Here is a 25129-nt window from a genome sequence, read left to right as displayed (position 1 = left end):
TGAAAAACATTTCTTTCGGTGGATGGATCCATAGATCTTCATGGTCACAGAAGGGTCGCGCTCTCCACTAGCTATAAGTGCTGAAAGTTTAACGCGAATTATCCCGCAACACAAAATCGTTCCAAGTGCAATTGAGTCAGGCTAGTTATTCTTATTAGTTCCATACACGATGCCTAACAATCAGCTTAAAATTCTTAGTTTGCCAATTTTTCATCAACCAAAATTATTCGAGGCCATTACATGGACAGTCAGAACACCCAGGGTGTTGCCCTGATACGAGCACTCTTGTTTTATTATATGCGAAGCATCTCTTTGTACTTTGCATAGCGTGCGAGGTGATGGTTTTAGAGCAAAAAATCTCAAAGAAATTTTGATGAAGCGTTTTATTGACTAGCTAGTATATTTCATTTAGCTTAAATTTCATTTAGATTAAAGTGAAGAGGCGTTTTATTGATTTGCTGGTATATTTCTTTCAAATTGAATAAAACATCCCAAAACTCATATTTAGACAAAACAAAACAGAAGAGGATTTAGAAAGTTCTGTAACCTTAACCCTTTCCTCCTCACAGGTATTCGACACCCTCGGTGCTAAAAATATTACATTTAATATTATTTCGCAGCACTCACTTTTTGTTAACTAACATTAAAGATTTTCTAAAGGCATTTTTTAGCACCAATAAAAACTAAGTTTTGTCAATATTTTTCAAAAGCTTCCCCAAAGCGGACTTTTTGAATCAATAACGTTCTTATGGCTTTTCGGGAAACCCATTAATATATTTGTTTGATTTAACAAAAGTGCGATAAAATTTTTGAAACGCTGCCTTCCTCTGGAGAATTTTAACTCCGCCTCTGAATTCCAATCCGACAAAAATTATTAGAGCTGCGATACTGGCTTTTTTTCTTTTTCTAAGGTTTTAAAATCAAACTTGAATTTTTTGTTTTCAATACACGTATAAAAGCAACATACATAATATATAAATCATTTCTATAATTTATTAATTTATGTACAATAAATTATTTTATTTCATTATCAATAATTTATTACCCTATTTATTATCAACAATCAAGCTTCATTTGAGGTTTCATTCGATACTTCAAGACCTGAATCTAATTTTATGCACACGTTATTTGGCTTATTTTGAGACTCTGTATTTTCATTGATTGAATCATCTACAATCTGATTGGCTAGAGTATCCGGTACTCCATCTGGATTGGCTAAAACGGTTACCTCTGTTTGATCCATGCCAATTTTATTGGCGGCACAGTTATCTGCATGCTGATTGGCTAGTTGGATATCGAATGTGAACGAATGAGTTTCGTTGCAGTTTTCGGCTAGTTTGGATTCCTGTTCCTTTCGGTTGTTTGGACGAGCCAGCTTTAGCGTCGAAGAAGATGCATGTCTACTCAGCCAAGTGGGTTTAAAGGTCAGAAAAGGGCAGTCAAAGCGGGTAATTTCACCCAAATTTTCTTCGTTCATCGGTTCCGACTCGGCTGTTCCTTGGTCAAGAGTGTGTTCATGTGAAACGTCCAGAGATAATGAATCAGACCTGCTGCGAAAATTTCGTAATAATTGCACGACATGCTTTGCGATCAAAAACAAACCCAGTAAACAAGCACAAACTATCAAAAATATTGTGTTCCAGTTGCTCTTGCCGAAACGAATCCAAGAGAACGCGAGAAGAGTTATCAGCATCACTACCGAACTCAGAATCACGAAGCTCACAGCTCGGTAGTGACAGTTCTGTGAAATGCGACTAGGCGCATAACTGAAATAAATATTATAGCGGTCAACAAAATGCCGAACAAACATGTAAATAACACCAAAGGGGGTAATTAACGGGCACAAAATACTGTATGCAATAACAGTAGTCATTACTGTAAGTTGGTACGCATACATGAAACCATAAGGGAACTCAAGCAAGGTACTTTTGATTGCGGGCTTCCGTTCCGCTTTTGATTTCATCATGAGGAGTCGACATCCATACAGAACGAGGTCCGTGACTCTCATCAGTTCCATGCAAAGACCTCCAAGACCGGCAGTTATGACGTAATTAGTGAAGAAGGCGCCATTGTCGATTAGAAACATGCAGTCCCATCGCACTTTTTCGCTCTTCAAGACGACGCTGTCGATGAACTTGTAGATGCTAGTGAGACCGATCGAGGGCAGAATGACGACCATGAACAGTAAGTAGATGTAGGTTTTGGTCATGACTCGAAGGTTGAGAGTGGATAACTTCCAGTGGGACCTGAGGTCGTCCAGGAGGAAGATGAGGTAGGGCATGAACACTGCCACACTCACGAACAGGAACGGGGGGATCATGAATCCGAGCAACGAAGACTTCCTAAAACAAAAAACAAAGACAAACTTTTAGTGCGGCACAATTTTGTAGAACAGTCAAATAAAACTATAGATGAGTTCATAAGACCACATTTACTTCTGGCAGTTTTCATCAAATTTATCTGTTTAAACCATAGATTAGACAATCAACAAAAATATATTACAAAAATAGAGATGACTTAATCACTTACTCAATGGCCTTGTCTTGAATGCCAGCCGTGCTCCTGTCGAAAGTCTCGAACCAGGCCAGCAAAACAGCTGGAGTGGACACGAAAATAAACAGAATGACGTACAAGAAGTTCACCAGACACCCCCTCAGAAATGAAGTGGGTCCGATGTTCTGCAGATTCTCCCAGATGATATCCTTCTTGGGGGGAGATAGTTTGACGTTCCAGAATTCAGCACCCAGGTCTTGTTGGGGGTGTTTTTTGAAGTTGCGGTTGCTGCTGAGTTTGAAGTCCTCGACCAGACGTTTGGCGATTTGGAAAGATGGCAAAACTACGAAAGCTATTCCTTAAAACAAAACAAACTATTACAATTACATCTGTTGGGAACAGTGGCATGTTTGAGAGGACAAACAAGATTCTTACCCCATACACCCCGAATTTTACCCTTACCAGTCAGCTTCCAACAACTTCGCCACCCAAAAGATAGATTATGACCCTTTGGCACAGCGTTACACGTCCCATTGTTGGCCACGAAAACTATTTCTTAGCCCAATTTTGAACTTATTGTTGAACATTTTAGAACTTAATTATATTGAATCTGAGAGAAAAATGCAGGTAATTTTTAGGACCATTTATGCACGAGGGAAAGGACCAACATAAAAAACTGTACAGCTCATCACGGCGAACCGCTGTTGTGCCCTGCTTAGGAACTGCATGCAATTTTAGTTGATGAAAGATCTTGAACAAAAGTTACTTTCCGTCCACATCAGATGACTAATATGATAATTATGACAGTTGCGGAAAATTGTTCTGAGAAGTTAGGTATAAAAATATTTGTTCAAATTGTCGTTATGACAAAGCTGATGGCTCAAGAGCTGTTTTAATTGAGGCGGCACTGTTGTTTGACCCTACCGAGTGGTTTGCTCTTGAGACTCTTGCGCTCCCTGTCCACTTTGTGCTGCAGTTTCTCCACCCTCTTCTGGTAGTATTCCTGGGCATCCACTCGACTACTGGACCCACACAGACACCAGGAGGGCAAGAGGCAGCTGGCAAGCACTCCAAAAACACGCGGAACCATACGCAGTCTGTCACAAACATGTTGTACATTTAAGCAAAAACATTGAACTTGATACATTTAGTTAAAATACGGACAAACAGTTAGGTTGGGTTGAACTTCAAAATATGTGGAAAAAATAACAATACTGACTGATAAATAAGCTCAAAATAGCTGATTAAAATTTTTTGGTTACTTTTGAGTCTTTTTTGCATCATGGCATGTTTTGATCTGCAATCCGCCTTCAGTATCAGACATATTGAGAAGCTGCAACACATCCCTCTTGATGAAGCAAAAAACTACAATTGTCTACCAAAATATGTTACATTATCCATATAATAAGACCGATATATAAGCATTGTCAGATTAGGATGAGAAAATTCTGCATAAACATGTTAAGTAGCATGCATACCTTTCAGATTTGTTGCTGTTGTACTGCTCACAATACTCCAAAGCCAGAGATAAATATTCCAGTTTTTTCAGATACTTGGCCATCTTCTGCACGTTGTAGGCCATCGTGACCTCTATTCTGACCTCGGGGTAAACAGAGTTCAAGTAACTTTGAACATCTTCAGACGTCACAGCCGCATGGTTTGATTTCTGCACGTTGATATTCGTGATCATGACGGCGTTGGTTTTGAACTGGGATTTGAAGGGCATGTTGGCAGTGAAATGTCTCATAGATGTAATAATGACGATTATGTAGAGAACACAGAAAGCACTGGGGATGAATAGGAGAAATGAGTTGTCGCTCAGATTCGAGATTGTCGTGAAAGCGAGAGGGTCAGCTCGGTTGTCGAGATTGTTTCCGAGGAGATTAGTCGGCAGCATAACTATCAGTGAGATAGGGCATATTGTACACACAACTCTGCAATCAAACAAAAACGATTATAAATGACATTCTCATACACTAACCCCTTTTACAAATTTGAGTTATAAGGCATTTGGTGAAAATTTTGAATAAACTAATCTGTGCAAAACATTAATCTGTGTCACATATTTTTGTTTCGACTTTCAAAATGAGTGAGGAATACATAGTGCCTGAGGTGGTTTTTTCTTACTTCAAACGGGTTTTACAAAAATTGACAGCGTATGGGTATCGATCCTGAAATATTTGGATTGCTATGAGCGAGTATGTTTACACTAGACTAAAATTATTTAAAAGGCAAAGTATCTGCACTCATAATAGTTTCAAATTGAACTGAGGCTAGCTATGATTGGTCTTTTTAATTTTACTCAAATGTTGGCACTTTTATTTGATATTGGCTGTACATAATTTAAAATTTATCAAAAAGTTTTGAACAAAATTATTTGAGACCCGTTAAGGGGCAGTCGGAACATAAAGGTTTTGCCCAGATATACGAGCAGTTTTGTTTAGTAGTAGGGCGGCAAAATGATAAAAACAAGTCCATTGCTGTTTATCAACAAGGCATTGAAGACAACCATAGAAAAACTGTTGTGATAATTGAATATGACCGGAAATTTCCGGTATATGTTTGAGAATTGTCAACGAATCGTTTTTGTAGCACTTACTGTATCGCCTTTGGCACTCTTTTAATTCATTTTTTAGCTTTAAAAAAAGCGACAAAAAGATGCACTCGTGTTAGTTTTTTTTCTACAGGAAAAAAACACAATCTCTTAACTAGAAATATTTGGCAATTTTTTCAAAAGCTCTTAAACAAAAATTAGCGCTGAGCTAAGAATTGAAAACGTACTTCACCTCTGATGACTTTTTGTCAAATTTTGTTTCAGACACCTTCAGGGACTGTCGGAATATTCAAGTTGTTTTCCTGACATAAACAGTTTTATGACTTTCTAACGCGAGAAAAAAACAGCTCATTGGCTTTTTTGAATTGAGGTTCTTTGCGTGGTATAATGAAAGGAAATAGCTAAAATCTAAAAAAAAGAAATATTTCATTAGGCATATATGACCACAGTTTTTTTTAATGGAGTAAAGTTTTCTCTGTAAAAGAACAAAATAATAATTTAAAACTTTTCTAGGATATTTTGATTTTTGGCTTAAAGTTTTCTGAGCCTAGACAGCAAGTTTTTTCTTTAATGAACGTTGCATGAAAATTTGTTCTTTGCTCGCTCAGGTTGGAATAAAAAGCAAAAATTTTAAACCGGTTTTTTCTGTAGACTGAGAAAATTTTTAAAACTTTTCTAAATGTCGTTCGAGCGACGACTAAATTTCGAACTACGACTGATTTTAAATATTAGTTAAGAACATTTATCCACGAGGGAAAGGACCAACATACGAGCGGTACAGCTCATCACGGCGAACCACTGTTGTGCCCCTGCTTAAGAACTACATGCAACTTTTTTGGTTATTTTTCTGGACTGGGTATTGTTGCCTCACCCTCAAGCAATGAGCACGAATCATGTGGGCCTCGATCATCCGACGTTTCGATTGAGACGTGGAGACGTATCAGAGGAAAATAACTTTTGATTATGGAGTGAGGGAAGTTTTGTGGAAAAGATAGCAAAAACCCGACGAATTAAAAGCTTCATTCATGCCACTTAAAGGAAGACTAATTTTTGAAGCCTGATAACATGTTTCCTTTCGTTTTAAAAATTTTGGAGGCTCCCAAAAAGTAATCACTTTATTACATTATTCTGGCAGGAAGTTAATTCTTCCGCAGCTAGCATAGTTTTTCCCTCTCAGACTGGAGCTAATTTGGATTTTAATATAAAACATTATCAGCCCGGCTGAGTAGTCGATTGAGGACCGGAAGTGGCTCAACTGTTTTTAAAAAGTGAATAATTTATCTTGGAAATGTAAAAACCACTGAGCTGTGGAAGCATCAGGGGTGCAATCTAAAACTGCATTCGTTTGTCGCACCTCCGTAAAAGTTCACTAAATAGCGGAGCACGACGTTTTATAACGATTACTCCTTGCAACAATATAATAAAATAAAATTATTGGTATAACATAAAACTTGAACATCAAGATGAAAATAAAAAGATGTTTACCCGATACCTTGAAATAAAATTCAGTTATAATAAAAACTGCTTTAATCAGTGGAAATTACCGTGCTAGGTTAACTAAATTGACTAAAACTAAGCAAACAAACGGTAGTTTGCCAAACATTTTTATCGAGCGGAAAACTTCTTGCTCGCAAAAAAACTTGTCCTGGCCGGATTCAAAACCCCTTCCCTGTGTGCCATATGTGGAGGACAAAGCGCTGACTTTGATTATTTATAAACCGAAACTAATGTTTAAACATGAATCTTAAAAATTGCAAAAAAAAATTTTTTTTCCACTTGGCTATAAAAACAGATTATATACCTTGGTTCAAAAAAAATGGCAGCGGCAATATTTTTGAAAAATGCGTATAGCTCGAAAGCGGCAAATTTTGGCAAAATGTGGCAAAAATAAAAAAGAAAGAAGTTGAACAGACTTTGTCGCCGTGTGAATCAATTGACAGGTACTTAGCTAATGAAAATGCTACACATCATTCTTCAACACAAAATTTTGAAATGCAAGCGAAACGCGATTTACTTGAATTTCTCTATGTCAACGACTCCAAACAACGTGAATATCTGTCGAAACGGGTGAAAATGCCACCGCGTAGTTTCCGACGTAACATGAAAATCTTGGAAGAAAAGGGAACCTTGGAAAGAAAGAAAGGAAGCGGCCGACCTCTCCAAATTTCTGGCAATGAGAAAAAACGCTTATGTCAAATTGCGCTTAAATCTCCGTCGGCATCAACTCAAAATGTCTGTGATCGTTATAACGAGTTAGCTAGGACATCCGTCAGTAAATCCACAGTTTTCCGAACTCTGAAATCGTCCGGCGTGCAGAAAAAGACTGCAAAAATCATCCCGAATATCACACCGGTCCATGAGCAAAAAAGAATCGAATTTTGCAGAACATGGAAGAACTTCAATTTCGGAGAAACCTGGCTTTCTGACGAGTGCATGTTCCAACTTCATCGGAATAAAATCAAGCTTTGGAGTTCTTATCGAAAAACGCCGCGAAAAGGTTTCCCGAAGTTTTCACCCAAATTTATGGTCCGGGGAGCAATATCGAGTAAAGGTTTTTACATGAAAATCATCGAAAGAGGTACAATTGATAGTTCCAAGTACTGCGAAATTGTTGGTGACTTTATTCCTTACGCCACTGCATTATTTCCCGATGGCTGGATACTAGAGCAGGACGGCGCCACACCCCATAATTTCCGACAAACTAAAGATTTTTTTGCCGAAAATTCGGTACAATTTTTGCAGTGGCCACCCAATTCTCCAGACATTAATCCAGTGGAAAATGTGTGGATGATGCTTAAATCCTTTGTTGAGAAGAAAAATCCGAAAACAAAAGACGAACTAATTCAGTATGTTCAAGAATCTCAACATGTAATTTTGCCAGCGGTAAGAAAAAATTTGATGGGTTCTATCCCGACGCGTTTGGGCCAGTGTCTTGAAAACGAAGGAAAATTTGTGGAGAAATGGACTGGGACTGAATAGGCAAGACAAAGACGCAACAGACTCATATTTTCTTATATTATTTTGTTTGCTCAATGCTTAGAAAAATCTATTATTTCAGCGGCCACTTTTTTTGAACCAAGGTATACTAGCGCAAAATTAAAAAAAAAACTCGTCGTCAAAACAAATCAACAAAGAGGCACAAAAGTTTTTCAAAAAAGCTTGTTCTGATTCCCTGCTTTTATATGGTAAAAAAATTACTCGAACTAAAAAAGCAGGCAAATTTTACAATCACTAAGAACAATCAAATTTAAAGTTTTCAGTCATTTTGAAAAAAAAAAACAGGATAGCCGGTTATTGTGCAAGAATGTACCGAACAAGGTCTTGAAAATACAACACGGTCTTAAAAAGACATTTTTTTCAAACTAGTGTGGTTTTTTGACAATTTTGTTGAAAAATGACAAAAAAAAACAAAAAAAATCAACAAAAAAATATCAACATTTTTTTTTCATTTTAAAAAATTTTTTTTTGAATTTTCGAAGTTCTAAAATTTTTGATTCCAAAAAAGCGCTTACATACTCAAAAAAAATTAACTTTATTCGAGTAAAACTAAGTTTTTACGTTTAAAATTAAGCTATTGTAAGCTTTTAAGCCATTAAAATGAGCGATTGTAAAACTGCTCGCTTGCTCTTTTCGCTCAAATAAAGAAAAAAAATCAAAAATTTCTAACCGGTTTTTCTGGACACTGGGAAAAACAATTTTTGAAATTTTTAAACTTAGTTCAAATTAAGGGCTTTAAGATGATATATCATTCAATTCTCTCTGATAATTTTTTGTGGTGGCTGATTTTGCGTGGAAAACAAAAAAAAAACAGAAAAAAAACTAAAACACCCTATACAAAGTTCCTCCCCATTTTTCAAGATTAGTTTGAAAACTTTCTCATGATTTTTCAGCATGGTCAACATTCAGAGTTAGTAAAAAAGTATAATTTAATTCGAAGAAATGCTGGCTTAAGTTTGGAATAAAAAAAACTAAAGAGCGTCCGTTATAGAGCATTGAAGTTACTCTCACCCTATCAAATATCTTTGGAATGTGAGATATTGCACGGCATCTGGACCCACCCTCTCTCTGTACTGCGCATCTGAGAGCCGAATGGTCACCATGATCCACGAGAAGAACCCGTCGTCCTGTCTCCGAGGACTCTCGAGACGAAGTAGTCGGGACGACCTGTGAGCGAGAATAGAGGCTGCAGACCGCTTCCGTTTCGGCCGAAGCAGTTTGTCCGGTTGTTTTTGTTGGTCTTTATCCGAAATTGCTACTGTTGGTGAAAAAGTTATCTCCCGTGATTCCCTGTTGTTTGTTTTCAACGATATTTTTTGATCATTGTTATTATTGATATTATTGTTTGCTTCCGAAATCTTCTCCATTGGGGCAGGTTGTGATGAGGTATCTTGCATATTTTGATTCTAAAAGCAACAAAATGTTAGAAAAAAAACGACTAAATTTGAAAAACTTCTAACAAATGGATAATAAGAACTCAAAAAATCAAAAACAATTTGCTTAAAGCATTACGATAACTTCAGGAAATCTCTTACATATTTGGAAGAAGTCGGATCAATTTCTTCTATGTCATCCGCATCAACACTTCGAAACATCATATCCTCTCTGGAAGCTTTGAAGCCGGACTTCCGACACTTGTGTCGGGACTCTTCAGATGGCGATCTTGTGTGCTTCGCGACGCCATTAACCTTCCCCGGTGAAGCATCATTTGCGGCCTCCACTTTCTTTCCAGAAGCCTTGCTGGCCAAGTCATCGCGTGGGCTCTCTAGGTTTCCTTTGATAACACCAGGTGAAACATCGTTAGAATTCCGAGATTTGATATCAGGCGAAGAGTGAAAGTCGCCAAGGCTAACACGGTCGTCCCAAAATAGTTCGTTCCACGTGTCGTGATTGAGAGCGAGTCGTGCGTAGTCGCCGGCTCGACGACGGAGCAACGAGAATACAACAATGAGGAGCGCGGCCCCTGAGACATTGAGGATAAAGGCCTGCGGAATGCCTCCCAGCTTGGCGTGATGAAACTGAGTATAACTCCGGTTAAGTGTGTCACACACCGTTTTGTTCTCTAAAAAGCATTTCAAAATTAAACTGCTGTCTGACATGTTCCAAATTAACAAGGATAGCCGGATAGCATGTTCCGACCATAATTTAGAAAAATACAATTTTTTTCCAAGTATCATTTCTTTTCTGCGTGCTGTGATAAAAGGATCTGAACAAAAAACTTGATCTTAGGAATATTCGGCAGTCATAGTTAAATAGGCAAAAACTGTAGAAAAATTACAAAGAAAACAAAAAAATATCATTAAAAAAATTCAAAAATTTTTCAAAAAAATCCAAAAACAACTTTACTTGAGTAAAATTAAGTGTTCACTGCCTAAATCAGGCATATATGTGCTAGTGCAAGCCTGCTCACTTGCACTATTTGATCGAATTTCGAATAAAAATCAAAAACTTTAAACCTGTTTTTCTCAATACTGAGAAAATTTTTTGGAAATTTTAAATATCGTTCGAATCACGACTGAAAGGGGCTTTATTATGATTTGTAACTGGAACCATTTCTATAATGATGTGTGGTATTTGATTTTGCATGGATAAAAAAAAAGAAAAAGAAAAAAAAAGAAAAAGTTTCTCCCAATTTTTCGGAAAGAAAATGATCGGAACGAAAATGATCGTAACGAAAATGAAAGCAGAAGAGCTAAACTGCCAGCTTCACAAAAAAATGGGCTCCTTTTCATTAAATTTCCAAACTACGTTTTTTATTTTTGGATCTTTTTGTCAGTTAAACGCAAGTTACACTAATTTTGAAGGGAGTGCGCGACAAAAAACGGTAATTTTGACCTGTTTTTGATTAAATTTGGTTGCGGCACTAACATTTTGGTCAAAATGGTGTCTTTATAGGGTTTTAGAAGCGCTCAATGAATCATTTTTGTCGCAGAAAAATCCTCACTTTCAGAAAAATCCTCACTTTTTAACTTGCATTTGTTGACGCTTTTTAAAAACCAAACCAGCTTGAGCAATTTGTTAATGTAGGAACTTCTGTGTTTTGTCTGCAATCTGTTATCAAAAAGTCATGGTGGTTTGAAAAACGACAGTTTGGTTAAATTAGGATAATTCACTCGCGATGGATTTGTTCTTTTAATTTGTAGATGGCAAATCAAATCGACAAAAAAAATTAATCAAAAAAATGGAAAAGCGTTTTAGTCTAAATTAACGTTGACAGCTGCAAATTATAGCACTAAGCATTTTAAGGAGCGTCTTAAAAGAGAGTTTCAACAAGAGAAGACAAGATAATAGAGGTTTTTTTGTTTAAAAAATTGGTTTTCTGGTTAATTTTTCTTTTCAAATTTCCTTTTCAAAACTAGTTTGGAGACCTTGGAGGGCAGTCAAAACTTTTTGAGCTTTGCTTTGACATGATCAGTTTTATCAACCATGGCATTAAAAATTAACAAGTGAGTACGGTATACACTTTAGCAACCTTAATTAGGAACCAATATTTCTAAAGTTATGATTAAAAAATCGGGAACTTTTTCACATTGAAAATTTTTTTGATTTTTGAGCGCTCAAAGCTACCAAAACACACTCTTTTACAAAAATTTTTGAGATGACACTGACACATAATATTTGCAAGTGCCAAAAACATCGTTTTCTGAACTTTTTCGGAGGTTTTGACCAAAACTCAATTTTCTGAACGCATAGATTTTTCTCGAAGTAAAAACATAGTGAAGCGCGGAGAATTTTTTTATGGTGTTTGGTTCATCATTGGTTTAACGCCAAAACGGATTTGAATTTAGAAAAGTGTGACCAATCGTGTAGATCAAAAATTTCCATTTTAAAAAGCTGGAATAGTTTGGCTTAACTGATTCTTCACACTTTTTTTATTTTACATTTTTGGCGTTGCAACCACAGTGTTTAAAACAACTGATTAAGTTTTCTCCCGTGGACTGATTTATTTTGATTTCGAGAGAAGAGCAAGCGGTAAAAGAAAACATATTTTTTGGCTAAGACCCTCAAAAAAGTGCTTTGCAACTTGCAAAAAAAAACATGCTATGCAGAAAAGTTTAATTAGATTAGATAATCGAAATTTGTGCGACATAAAAAACTGGATGTAGTTTTTGATGACCATAGCAAAATTTTGAGGTTGATCATTCAGGCTGCTGAAGCATAAGCACTGTTTATCCGTTAGTCTATAAGACGATAGTAATCAAATGAACAAGTCATCGATCTATGTTAATTTAAACTACAGAGCTTATCTAAATTCATTTTGGAGTCGGGTTAATATGGCATGCCGCCTACGCGTTAATAGAATTTAAAAAATGTCGCGCGTCAATTATATCCCAAAGTGCCACTTTAAGAACCCCTCAAATTAGCGCTGAATATATCCAAAATTGAGAAAATTGCCACCTTTTAGAACCCTTTATATCAAGTGTACATTAGGGCTGAAGGTGCGCTCAAAAAATATCCGAGTTTGGTCAAGCTTAAATTGGTGCCGTAAGCTGTGCCAAAGAGGGGACCCTCGTGGTCTGGTGATACTGAATGAAACCCAGCCAATAGCTCAATATTCTCACATGTAACTAGTTAATTTGCATCGTTCGGCCGCTATCCTTCAAGCAGTAATGCACTCGCCGACACGATTAACGATGGATAACTTTGAATTAGCTTTAGTGGAGACTGACTAAAAATACATAGGATCTACTTCTGAGTTTCAATTTTCCGTCGTTATTTACTTTTCAAAGGGGGACCCTGTGCAAAAAAATAGGGAACCAGCAGAATTGAGTCGGTTGGGGGTGGGATTCTTGCCCTTCACACTTGGTAATATTCTGCTTTATAGGAGTGTGAATTGTTCTGTAGTTGCATAGGGGGTGAGTTATTCTTAACCAGATCCTTACCTTGAGCAGGAGAAACGGGCATGTTGAGCGGATTCAACATTTCCATTCCGTCTAGCATTCGGTCTCTTCCGTCCGTAACTCACAACAATAAGTTTGACAGCACAAACGATACCCACAATCCAAACTAACAACGCCAACAAAATCGGCTATTTCTGCACAACGTTTTTACAACGCCCACCGCAACTGCTCTGATAATTGCAACCATTTTCAGAAACAAATACCTAAAGTAAATCGGCACTAAATACTTGAGTTTCGCTACGGCGCTGTTACAAAGTTAATCTCTCAAATAAGCAATTCGATATCCCCGGCGAACAAGTTGCTTGGTTCTACTTTTGTAGAATCAACTTTTTATTTTCTGTATCGATTTTCATCAAGGAAAAGTTCGTTTTTTGAAGAAAAGAAGTTAAAAGGTTGTAAAAGTCGATTTCTTTGACCCGTTTTTACACCTTTTCTTTGAGTGCAAAATGTGCATTTGAATTACTTCCGCTAAACCATCGCAGTATAATTTCAGATAAGGCTTTCTTTGGAAGAAACTTTTTGTTCAATTTTATAAAAGTAACCTTTTTCCATTTTTTGCAGTCAAAACATGAATGGCAAAAATCGGGCAAAATATTCAGGAAGCGTAAAGATATGGTTGAAATGGCACGTATATAAAGAATGTAATATACTTGGGCTTTCTCTATTTCCCTTGGTGGGCGAAAAGGTATGTCGCATTAATACGGTCTGTATTTCGCTGCATTATCCTTCCATATTTTCCGATATTTTCGGCCGTCTTTGTAAAAGCAACCTACGTTAGTGTAACTGAAAGAGTAATGGGCGAAAAATTTCACGTGTTGGTAATGAAAGGGTAGTGTTATTTTGCTCAACACAAGTTGAATATTTCTGGGTTGGTAGGAGGTGAATTTCTTTCATTCTTTTGGGACACATTCAGCCAGAGTGTAGTTTGCATTAGTGTTCGTTGCTGCAATCGCAAAATTACCAGCCAGACAAGTTTTTGTTTCCAACTTAGGGTTTGGTTTGGCCCTCTGTATCTGAAAAAAAAAATTAACTACTTGATTTTTTCATAACTTGTAAAACCAAAATCAATTTTAATATCAGGAGTCTGAAAGTCTAACTTCGGGTAATTACGAAGTGTTACGAAACATATGCTATATTAGAAAATGAGTTAATATAAACCGCGCCAAAACGACTCTTATGACAAACAAATGCGAATTGACAGATATCTGATACCATATGTTTACCGCAATATTATAGCCAGGGCTCGTTGCTTTAACTCGGTGAGATTAATCTTTCTTTGATTTATTGGAAAATTTCGGTTTATATATCAGAGGTGCCGAGCAATTACTTTCAAAAATAACAAATCGAAAAATTTATGATGTGCAAACAACATTAGCCAAATTTTGGGGTATTTTCTGTTATGAGGCCCAAAAATAACAAAACACAATATGACTTATTATTTTTGAATTTAAATTTCAGATATTCTTTCTAGTTTAAGTTTGGTTCCGCCCGCTGAACAAAGTTTTACTACTTATTTTTTCATAACTTGTAAAACTAAAATCAACTTCAAATTTAGGAGTCTAAAAGTCTAACATGGGGTAATTTCGTAATTTAGTTTTGAGGTTTTACAAATGTATGCAATATTAGATAATAGGATAGTATAAGTTGCGCCAGAATGAATCCTATGACAAACAAATACGAACTGACAGATATCTGATACCATATGTTTACCGCAATATTATAACCAGGACTCGTTGCGCTATTTCAGTGACATTAATAATTCTTTGATTAATTGGAAAATTTCGGTTGATATATCAGAGGTGCCTAGCCAATACTTTCACAAAAAAAACTATGATGTTTAAACAACCTCCGCCAAATGTTGGGGTGTTTTCTATTATGAGACCCAAAATTAATAAAACGTTAAGTGACTAATTATTTTTGAACTTAAATTTCAGATGTTTTTTCGAATTCAATATTCGAGTCTAAAATCGAGTCCAACCAGGTTCAACCATGGTGATTGATTTTTTTTTCGAAAACTCGAACGATTTTTATTGGGCCGCATTTTCAAAAAATTGCCCAATTTTTGTTCAAGCAATTCAACAAGTTCTAACCTTAGACACCTTTGCTTAAACATTTTTGAAAAACAATTGCATTTTCATTAATTTCTGTGCATGAAATTTTTTTTGACTGTTTTCTTAATTAAGAAGCGATTAAACCTTAAATGTTGTGAGTGCGACTTGAAGCCAGTTATTGAGTACTTGAGTAAAATTGTACTTGAGTAAAAAAATTGATAAGTTCATCAAAAACCTAACAAAAAAAATGATTTTTAATTCAATTTTTTCCTTAATTTAACTTAACCCCCATGCGCTATGTAAGCTACGAAAAACTTGCCCGCGTTTTTTATCCCAAATTGGCCAAATAAGGAAATTTCAATTTACCATAACTTCGCAAAAATGCGTTGAGTTATCTTTTCTTACATTTATCTCCGGTCAACATTAAGTTCTTACAAAAACTCTTGGTTACAAAGTCGAAAACTGACTGAAAAAAAACTCACCCAAAGCGTAAGGAATTCGCATTTTCTTTGAAAGTGGAAACAATAAGGCATTTGGAAAGCAATTTATAAAAGACCAACAGGACGGCTGGTATATCAAGGCAAAGCCCTGCATGTTCCTACTGCCCCTTAGTTTGTATCGATTAGCTTATTAGTTTTTGGGAAAAGAAAATATAACAAAAAAGTATAAACTTTGGACAATATCGAAGATCAAGTTCTAGATTAGCGTTTCGCAACGCTGAAGCGGTTTTAACAAATACTTTAATCAAATCGCAATTAAAAAAGACTGTAGCAAAACATCAAAATTGGTTATTTGTTTATGTGCTTTTCCTACTACTTGAAATTGTGACAAGTTTATAGGCAAAAAAACTAGATCATATTTTATTTTCAATCTTTGGAACTAATTGAGGCAAAAAAGAAAACAATTATAAATATATCCAATCAAGTAGTTTAAAAGTAACCTCGTTATGGTGAAATAATTACAAATAGTACTGTTAAAAATTACGTTAAAAATTGTGGTGTCTTTTTTAACCAAAGAGCGAACAGTGTTTGAGGAATTTTGCTGATGATTGAAATTTTGTTGTCGCAAAACCTGCCACATAAAATAAGTTAGTCATAAAATGAGTAATTCGCAAAACATGCCACCTTCAAATGGGTAAGTTGCATCTCAAAAGATATTTGTTGCCATTGCAATATTATAGCTTGATTAGTTTATGTTTCCAACAATTAATTTAGTGTGGCTTGTATTTATCTAAAAACAAAAAAATCAATACCTCGATTTTTGGATGATTTCTAAAACCAAGCTGAACATCAAAATCGGTCTGACAGTCTAGCAGAGGGTAAGTTTGTTTCGAGGTATTACAAAGCAAGTGTTATTATGACAATAAATTTATCTGATGGCAAACTGATGCAAGTTGACATATATGAGATAACACATACTTACCGTAACTGTATATCAGGATTCATTGCCTTATTTTAGTTGGTTTTGTTGACAGGATGGAAAGTTTTTGTTTGATATATCTGACGGGGCGATTATTCGATTAAATGAAAAAACTCACATAAATACAAAATTTGCAAAAAAAATTAGCCGAACGTTGTACAAACAGTACAAAAAATTCAGACCAACCTTTGCAAGAAAAAGTGATACATGGAAATAGATATTTTTCTATTTATTTTTTCAGCATTTTTTTCTTCATTTTTTGCTGCTTTTTTTCTTAACGAAATTGAATGAAACATTTAGAACAGAAAATTAATCATCGAAAAAAAAAACTAATTTTGCGAGAGATCAGGCTTTTTTCCATTCATACATATTAATTACCGGGAAAACTCTCTGCGTTTTTGTGTATTTCAAAAATTTTGTGCCACAATTTTGAGCGACCGAAAAATGCAGCTCAACTTTGAGCAACAAAATGTTCCTCAGTTTTGCACGATTATTTTGAGTAATGTCACCACTATATTTTGAATATCAGCTAATACGAATTAGTCTTAGGATGAAATTTCTTTCCTAATACTTAGTAGTGATTACTGACCAGAACAAAACTATAGGATTCATTAGGGTGGGAAAATGCATTGTAACTGAAACCTAATTTTTAAGTAAAATTTTGCAGAATTGAGTGTTTTTTTTTCAATTCGGTAAAAAAATACTAAACTATTAAATATAATTTGTAGAAAATTATGTAAAGTTTATTCGTTCTCATCGCGGGAGCTCTTAAATGATCCCAGTAAGCAACTTTCCTGGAATGCCTGATGCGTATTGCAAGACTATCGCGGAGTATTTTCTAGAGCAAAAAAGAGTTTGCTCAAACTTTTGATCAAAGAAATTGATGAAAATTAAAGGGAAAAAATGTGTGATTTTGCGCAATTCTTGGGGCCTTGTGAGCTTTGAACTATATCGTGTTCTGCTAGACTTTATATTGCATCTTTGCACGATTATAAATTGTGACTTTGCGCGATCTTTTCATTGTGACTTTGCACGAATGAGGAGCTTCGGTCGTAGATGATGCGATGCCTGACCCTTGAACTCATAGGTAGTCAAAGTTTTTATTGCTTTGCTCTGATGCCAGAAATCATGTTAGTGTTAGCTTACTATTTATCCGACCAATACGAGAAAAAACAATCAAGCTGCAAAAAAAAGAAAAGATAGCGGTGAAAATGCCACACTTCTATATTCAGTTTATCACATAAATAAACTTGTGCCCTTTGTATGCCTAGCGATGGAATTAATGAGCCGAATTCCGATAAATCTGAATGGAAATTTTGTTTGACCCATTGATCTCTGAAGAGGGGCAATCGAAACGTAGGCAGCCATCGAAACGTAGGTAGGTCAAATCAGCTTCGCCCCATTTCGCTCTCCCATTGATTTTTTTCCGCTGAAGTTACGATCGGCACTTGTAAATTGCTTGATTTCATTAAGATATTGAAATTGAAACAGTTAAGTAAATACTTCACCTGGCGAAGTTCGTCGATAAAAAAGTGCAAAAATTTAATTATTACATGTAATTTATAAAATATAAATTACCAGTTATCAGACCGTCATCCTTTTAAGTCCGTTTTTTTTAGTTGCGTCACAGCTTTACTGAAGGGGTGGAGCTTTATTCAGTAAATAGAAGGAAATAAAACTCACTTTTATTTGGCGTTAGAAATAGAAACCCATCGACTTAAGCCTCTGCCGATATCGTAAATTTTCAGAATTCAATACCACTTATTTCTTCTGCATGAAGAGGTAATGAAGCGAATAAAAGAGAATACTGATGGTATAAAAAATGGTGCATTTGATATGAAAAATTTAACACACGAAAAAAAGCAACTGCGGTGACTAACAATGAAATGAAATAGGAATTTGACAAATCAAACACTCCGCAGGTCGAAAATCGGAACCATGCACTCAAGCATAGTGAAAAATGAGGATAAAAATGTTTGTGGAAGTAGTGTGTTTTTAGTTGTTTTGTGGGAAAATGGGAAAATATAGATTAAAAATGCAGTTACTCTCAAAAAGGAGAAGTCACAAGCAACGCAAGGAAATGAAGCAAACTGAATCAGAAAATACAAAGAAAGAATGGTCGTTTTTTTACAACGAAATAGGAAAAATACGCGCACTCGCTTAGCTCTGAATACAAAAACTATCACGTATTTTTTGTGATATCAAAATTAAGTACGGCGTGTATTGTGATGACAAATGCGTAAACAATGTCAAAATTGGTGCTGCAAATTTTCCGCTTGCGTTTTAAAAGAGCAAAATGGAGTTTAAAAACAGAGCTGCCAGTGGTATCACAATTGGTTTCAAATGCTTTTCAACATTTTTCCAAAATATCCAGTTTTATACAGATGTTGTTTGTTTGATGAAATACTTCTTCAAAGTATTGACAGGAAGCTGGCTGGGAAATTTTTGCGCTGAGCAACTGTCAAAGGAGTAACGAAGGTTAAATTTAACAAAGAAAAATAAAAAATATATATGATGTTTTCAGGGGCGGATACAGGATTTTCTCAAGGGGGAGGGTGGATTTTCAACAAAATTTTGAAATTTTTATCTACTTTTTCTAGGTCGACCAAATTGAATTTTTGCGCTCTCCAAATCACTGTAAATACCCTATTTTGTCAAATTTTTCTGCTCCGGAGACAAACTTTGAAAAAAAAACAAGCTAAAAAAGGCTATAAGCACTATTGCAAAATTTTGACAAAAAATTACTTTTTTTTCGACGCGCACTCTCCCTCAAATTTATTGTATAATAGCAACAAAGGTGCCTTCAGAAAAAAATTTAACGTCAATCGTCCAAAAATGGATATCACAAAATAGTACAAGGGGGACCCTGTAGGTCGACAAGAGTTCGAATCCCTCAGGGAGCCCCCCCCCCCCCCTCCCCACCCCATTAACCTGCTATAGTGTGTTTTACAAGGGAAAGATGGTTGGAAGCACTTTTCAAAATCTTATCGACATATTAAGAAGATAGAAGTTTTCAAAACCTACAAAACACTCATCTACGACTCCAGATAGAAAAGAAGGGTCAAAAAACCTATAAAGTTGTTTTGCTTCAAATTTTTACACTTGTTCTACGTTGAAAAGCAAACCAGTACTTAAAACTACACAAGATTGCTAGCATAACAGGGCAAAGCCCTTAAAATTCCGTCTGTCCGTATTTAGTGACGAGATAAACCATAATTCGTAGTGCCAAAATGTAGCTGCACTTTGCAAACATAAGCTATAAAAAGGCGAAAAGTAGCTCTAAACGAAAACAAGACTGCTCGTATCAGGGCGAAGCCCTGAATGTTCCGACTGCCTTTTAAAGCTTTATGGAGCAGTAGTAACATTAAAAATTTCAATTTTTAGAAAGAAAAAAAATTTCATTTTATTTTTTTTATTTTAATTTTTTTTCTAATAAAAATCATCCCCCCACAAGCCATATAAAGTACAAAAGGATAGATTTTGCTCCTTGTAACAAATCAATTATATCACATAAGCTTCTTTCAACCAATTTGGAACAATTTTAAGACGGATTAACTCTCCGCTTACGCGTTAATAGCGCGAAATATATCGCGCGTTAATTGTCCCAAATTGGCCAAAATGGCAATCTTTAAACCCCCATAACTTTATGAAAAATGATCACAGGTGAAATATCTTTTCAAATTTGACAACAATATCTTTTGAATGATATAAAAAAAATTCCGTCAAAAATGGCTAGTTAAAAAGTCGAAATTTGTCTGAAGAAAAAAAAACCCACCCCGAGCACAAATATTCCGTTACTTTCGTATCGAAAGTCGTAACAAAAAACAGTAAAAGAAGTTACATAAAAGTGAAATAGTGATAGAAAAGGGCCAAAATAAGCCTTAAAAATTATTAATATTTTTTGATGTGCCAGGTTTGAATCTCCAACCAAGATATAAAGGGTCTCTTGTCTTCGCAGAATAGGAGTCTCCCTTCCTCTTCTTCTATTCCCTCATTTTTTGAGTATCAATTTTTAAAAAAAATGCGGAAAGAAAAACAAAAAAAAAGATTTTATAATACAACATTATACTCACTGACTCGATTGTAAGAAAATTAAAAAGTAAAACTTGTGTAGTACGTAGAATTGCGGAATTAGAATGACAATTTAGTTTGCTAGCTAGCATAAACTTAATTTTGAATATTTATGAATGCGAAACAAGACTGCTCGTATATCATCACAAAGCCCTGTATGTTCCGACTCAATTTAAGGCCAGTTGACAATTTGTTTTGGTTCAATAAATTCATTTTCTCTTTATTTTATATCCCACCCGCTATGTAAAATACTAAGGATGTATTTAGCGTCTCGTATTGCGGTAGAAGGATTAATTTGATGGCCTCAATTTAATTGGAACGCATTAATTCGCTTCTTACTTGTGTTAAAATACGCAAAATATCGCTCTTTAATTATCCCAAATTGGTTAAAACGCTCGTAACTATACAAAAAAATGATTACAAGTGAAATATCTTTTTAATTTTGAGCTTAAGATAACATCTCTCAGATGGTATTAAAAAATTTCGTCAAAAATGCTTAGTTAACGAGTCGAATATTGACTGTATAAAAAACCACACCAAGCATAAACATTCTGCACTTCCTCCGAAAGTCGGAACAATAATTTGCTACGCATAATTTATTATTTAGTGGTATTTTTAAGAAGTAAACGATCATTGTGCAAACGACCTCAAGCTAGTTTAAGCATATCCGCTGGGTATTCTAGGATTGCAGGATCAATCACCACGCCTTCAATTTTTTTGTTGAAATTGGTCTGAATAAAAATACCCTACGCAAACATATTCCTCCAGTTGTCAATAGCTGACATTCTTTTTCTCAAACTGGCCTAATGGCCCATTTAAAACCTCAATTTTAAGCTCAGGATGTCAATATTTTTCAGATGGTATAAGAACCACCGCAAGCAAATATAATCCGCATTTTCTTTGAAAGTCAGAGCATGAATAAGGTGTGATACAAATCACGTCTAGACAGCTCTAAACCATCTTTGTTAATCAATTAAAGGGCAACAAAGATCTCAGGGGTAAGCCAACAACGATTCCAATTTTTTGATCAAGGATTAAGCTTTTTATCAAGAAAATAACATAATATCTTTGCTCCTTATGATGATCGCATTCGCGGTGACAAAATTGTGCGCTTGCCTGATACCTTGCCGATTATTAATCATACAAAAAAGCAATTCAGAAAAACTGTTTTTTTTTGTTCGGCGCGCATTTCTCTCTCAAAAACAAACTACATAAAAGTATTGTAACTCAAAGCGTTATCACAAAAATTTAGCTTTTGTGGCTAAGAGTGTCGTAATATGGTTTGTTTGAAGAGGACAGTTTTAGTGGTGAAAACGTTTGTTAAAGTATGCCAGAAAAGCATTATGTCCTCATAATTTCGACCTCGTTGTAACTACGTGGTGCTTTATACAAGATTGAGACTAGGTGGCTGAGATTTATAGGAATCTAACAACTTGCCGAAGTTCCGTCACAGTTTTCAGATGCAACAGTTATAAATTTTTAGACAAGCCGGCACATAACCTTTAATACCATAATAGTTCAACTAAGTTCAGCCACAAACTGAAGCCTTTTAAGCTGAACCTTGGAAAACTCTAGCCACGAAAAACTACCAACAGAGACTCTTACTGTAATTTCAGCTTGTATTGCTCTCATAGACTCTTAAAACAGCATCCTTTTGATGACTTAAGTAGCGGATGCTAAACAAGCATCAAAGGTTACACGCAACTGACTTGCAATTTAAAAGTCATTTTTCACGAACTGATGTGTGGTCAACAACCGATCTGATTAATTTGGACAGCCGTGTTTCCCTGAACAATATAATTGGATCCTGTAAATATTGTCCCTAAAAGGTACGTTGTAACGGATACCCACCCCCATTTACGGACTTATTCAATGGTTAAGCGTATACAAACTTTGCACCTGATAACAAATGCCCCATTTTGTACCCGGGTGTCAGTAAAAATTCAAAATCTTATAAGAATCTTATATATTATATTACTGGGGGAGGCGGAGGTTAATAAAAGAGGTTCAATTAATCTTGCGTTTTGCTGGAAGCACACTAGATGTAGTTACAATGAGACAAAGATCAGTTTTTTATCACTTCTGAAACAGAGAGGAGAATGTGAAGAGAATCACTAAACTGACAAAATATGGCCAGAAAAGCGGAAAGTATTTTATCTTGTGTACAATGATCATCAAAAAATGTTCCAGACCCAGTATAATGAGCTGATAATGTTAGGTGATCTCAAGATGATTTTAATTTATAAGCTAAGTACCTGTAGCCTTGATCTTACTTACTTTCCAAGTATTTTCGAAAACTGAAAGCACCTAAAAATTACCAAACATCAATAAAAGGTTGTGTCTTTTAAGTTTCAGACAAAGTTAATCCAATTTCAACTGCAAGTATTATCTGTCAAGGAAAAGTTTGTCTTTGTACAAGCTTGCCATGGTTAAATTAAAATGAAGTATCTTAAAACGTGGTTTGAGTTCACAACATTTATAATTTGGAAAAACATTTCGATCAAAACATTTCGATCAAAACATTGTAATGGGAAAATGCAAAAGCTCAAACCAATAAATCAAACAAGAAATCATGACCTTTTCAAGCTGCAGAAAAATTGCGGAAACGAAATAATAAAAATAGAGGAGCGGCAGGTTGGCATGTAAGATTTTATTTTAAAAAAAAGTTAATTAGAAACATCAAAAAAAATCGTATAACTTTCAACTTTTTTCTTTAAGTTTTGCAGATCTTTTTTGCAGTTTTTGGATAGCCATGGAGGCATATCATCGAAACGAAAACAGTTCAAGCAAAACAAAACAAATGTACAATCAGAACAAGAGAGATCTAAACTTCAAAATTTCATCGTTTGCGGACCAATTTTTTGCAAAACTGAGTCTTAGCGCAAAAAAGCATGGCCAAAAAATGACCAAGAATGAAACATTTAATTAGTCTACGACATCTTGTGCTTTTTAAATCGAATTCTCTTAAATGCTGGCCGTAAAAAAACGTCACAAGAAACAAGTTCATTCTCATGATCCATGAAATTGCGCTCGCGTTGAATTTTCAAAAAAATTTGATGACGTACAATTTTTCAAAATGTATCAAAAAATTGAAACAAGATCAGAGTGAGACAAGGCATTGAAAATATTCAATCAGCTATGTCTTGATAGAAAAATATAGTTCAATTTTCTTGAAGAATTATTTTTGTTCCGACTTTCGAAGAAAATGAGGAATATATATGCCCGGATTTGGTTTCTTTTAATCAGACCAAATTTAGAAAAGCTTATGGGTATCAATCAAAAAATTTTGTGATTGCCATCAGAGTATGCTTGCACAAGACTAAAGAGATGCTTGGCTGCTGAAATAAGGCTTTATATTTAGTTTCAATACGCGAACTATTTATGCATGGCAAATTATCCGCACTCATATCCGCGTCAAATTGAATTGAGACAATCTAATTGGTCTTATTAATTCCGTAAACGACTCAAAGCTTAACACTTGATATAACCACCTCAAATTCTTAGGTTCACTGTTTTAGTTACCAAAAAGTATTAGAGACTAATTAATGGGCAGTCGGAACATTCAGGGTTTTCAATATGTTCCGATTGACATGCTTGAATTAATAATTTGTCCAAATTAATGAGCGAGAAATTAAGACATTTAATTTTTTATAACTTAAGCCAAGCCTTTGATTCAAGTTCACAAAATTTAGATTCGACCTATTAGATTCGAATTTCAGATTTAGATTTGACTTAATGAAGGGTATCCCCGTGGGTACTATTTTCATAGACGTGCATCCATCATTGACAGAACAACCCTATTTTTTTTAATGTGCATCGAGCACCAATTTTTACCAAAAAACGTATTTTTTGTCAAAACATTCATACAATGCCCTAAAAATTTTAATATTGGCTAAAAGGCGTGAAAAGTTCACACAACATAGCAAAGGTATTAAAAACTTTTTTTTGATGCTCATAAAAAGTTTCATGCCTTCTGATGATAGGAAGTTTTTACATGTTTTAATTGTTTTATACGATTTTTGGCTCAAATAATGAAAAGTTTATAAAGCGTCGGTTTTTTTGAGTACGAATCGTTCTGCTTTTAAATTGCTGTTGGTGGAACTACTCGGAAATCCTATTACATCATTTGTTAAGCAAAAAAAGCCCGGTTCCGACCACGTCTTGGGTCTGTATTACGTATTCGAGGCACTTAAAAAAAATGTTTTCCACCCAAAATCAAGTATCTGAACTAAACAGCCAATAAACTGAGTGATTTATCATTATAAAGCCTTTCTTTTGATTTTTCCTAAAAAGAAGGGCTTTATGAAAAAGGTCTTGCTGCGAAAAAATAAAGTGTGAACATTTCTAATTTAGTTCATTTAGTTCAAATTCTTTTTTAAAATAATTTTAACGGAATTTGAAATAATCGATGTCTGACAATACATAATTTGTTCTTTTTTCTAAAATTTCATTTTTTTTGTTCCGACCATTTAAAAAATGGGAGGAATCTTTGTATTCGGGTGGGTTTTAGTTTTATTTTTGTTCTCCACGCAAAATCAACTACCGGAATTAGTAATCGGAGATATTTGAGTGACATATCGTTTTAAAGTCCTTACAGACGTTATTCGAACTACATTCAATAAATTTCAAAAATGCTTTCAATC

The 25129-nt window shown here is 35.2% G+C and overlaps 1 protein-coding gene across 7 annotated transcripts in view; it reads right to left on the bottom strand.

Annotated features, from left to right (window-relative positions):
* Positions 1–952: 952 nt before the first annotated feature.
* The window catches only part of LOC134841292 (calcium permeable stress-gated cation channel 1-like), a 70148-nt gene continuing 45971 nt past the window's right edge, over positions 953–25129 (bottom strand). For 4 of the 7 annotated variants that reach the window (XM_063857185.1, XM_063857184.1, XM_063857180.1 and 1 more), the window contains 7 exons: positions 12928–13958; positions 9580–10106; positions 9056–9450; positions 3972–4427; positions 3418–3590; positions 2530–2851; positions 953–2342 (listed from right to left, as the gene is read on the bottom strand). In XM_063857185.1, the coding sequence (XP_063713255.1) occupies positions 1064–2342; positions 2530–2851; positions 3418–3590; positions 3972–4427; positions 9056–9450; positions 9580–10106; positions 12928–12985 (3210 nt within the window). In that variant the 5' untranslated portion in view covers positions 12986–13958 and the 3' untranslated portion in view covers positions 953–1063. The other 3 variants (XM_063857186.1, XM_063857179.1, XM_063857182.1) reach the window with 3 other exon arrangements.

Source organism: Symsagittifera roscoffensis, chromosome 3 (genome assembly GCF_963678635.1).
Source record: "Symsagittifera roscoffensis chromosome 3, txSymRosc1.1, whole genome shotgun sequence".
Lineage (NCBI taxonomy): Eukaryota > Metazoa > Xenacoelomorpha > Acoela > Convolutidae > Symsagittifera > Symsagittifera roscoffensis.
This window is presented reverse-complemented; position numbering and strand designations above follow the sequence as displayed.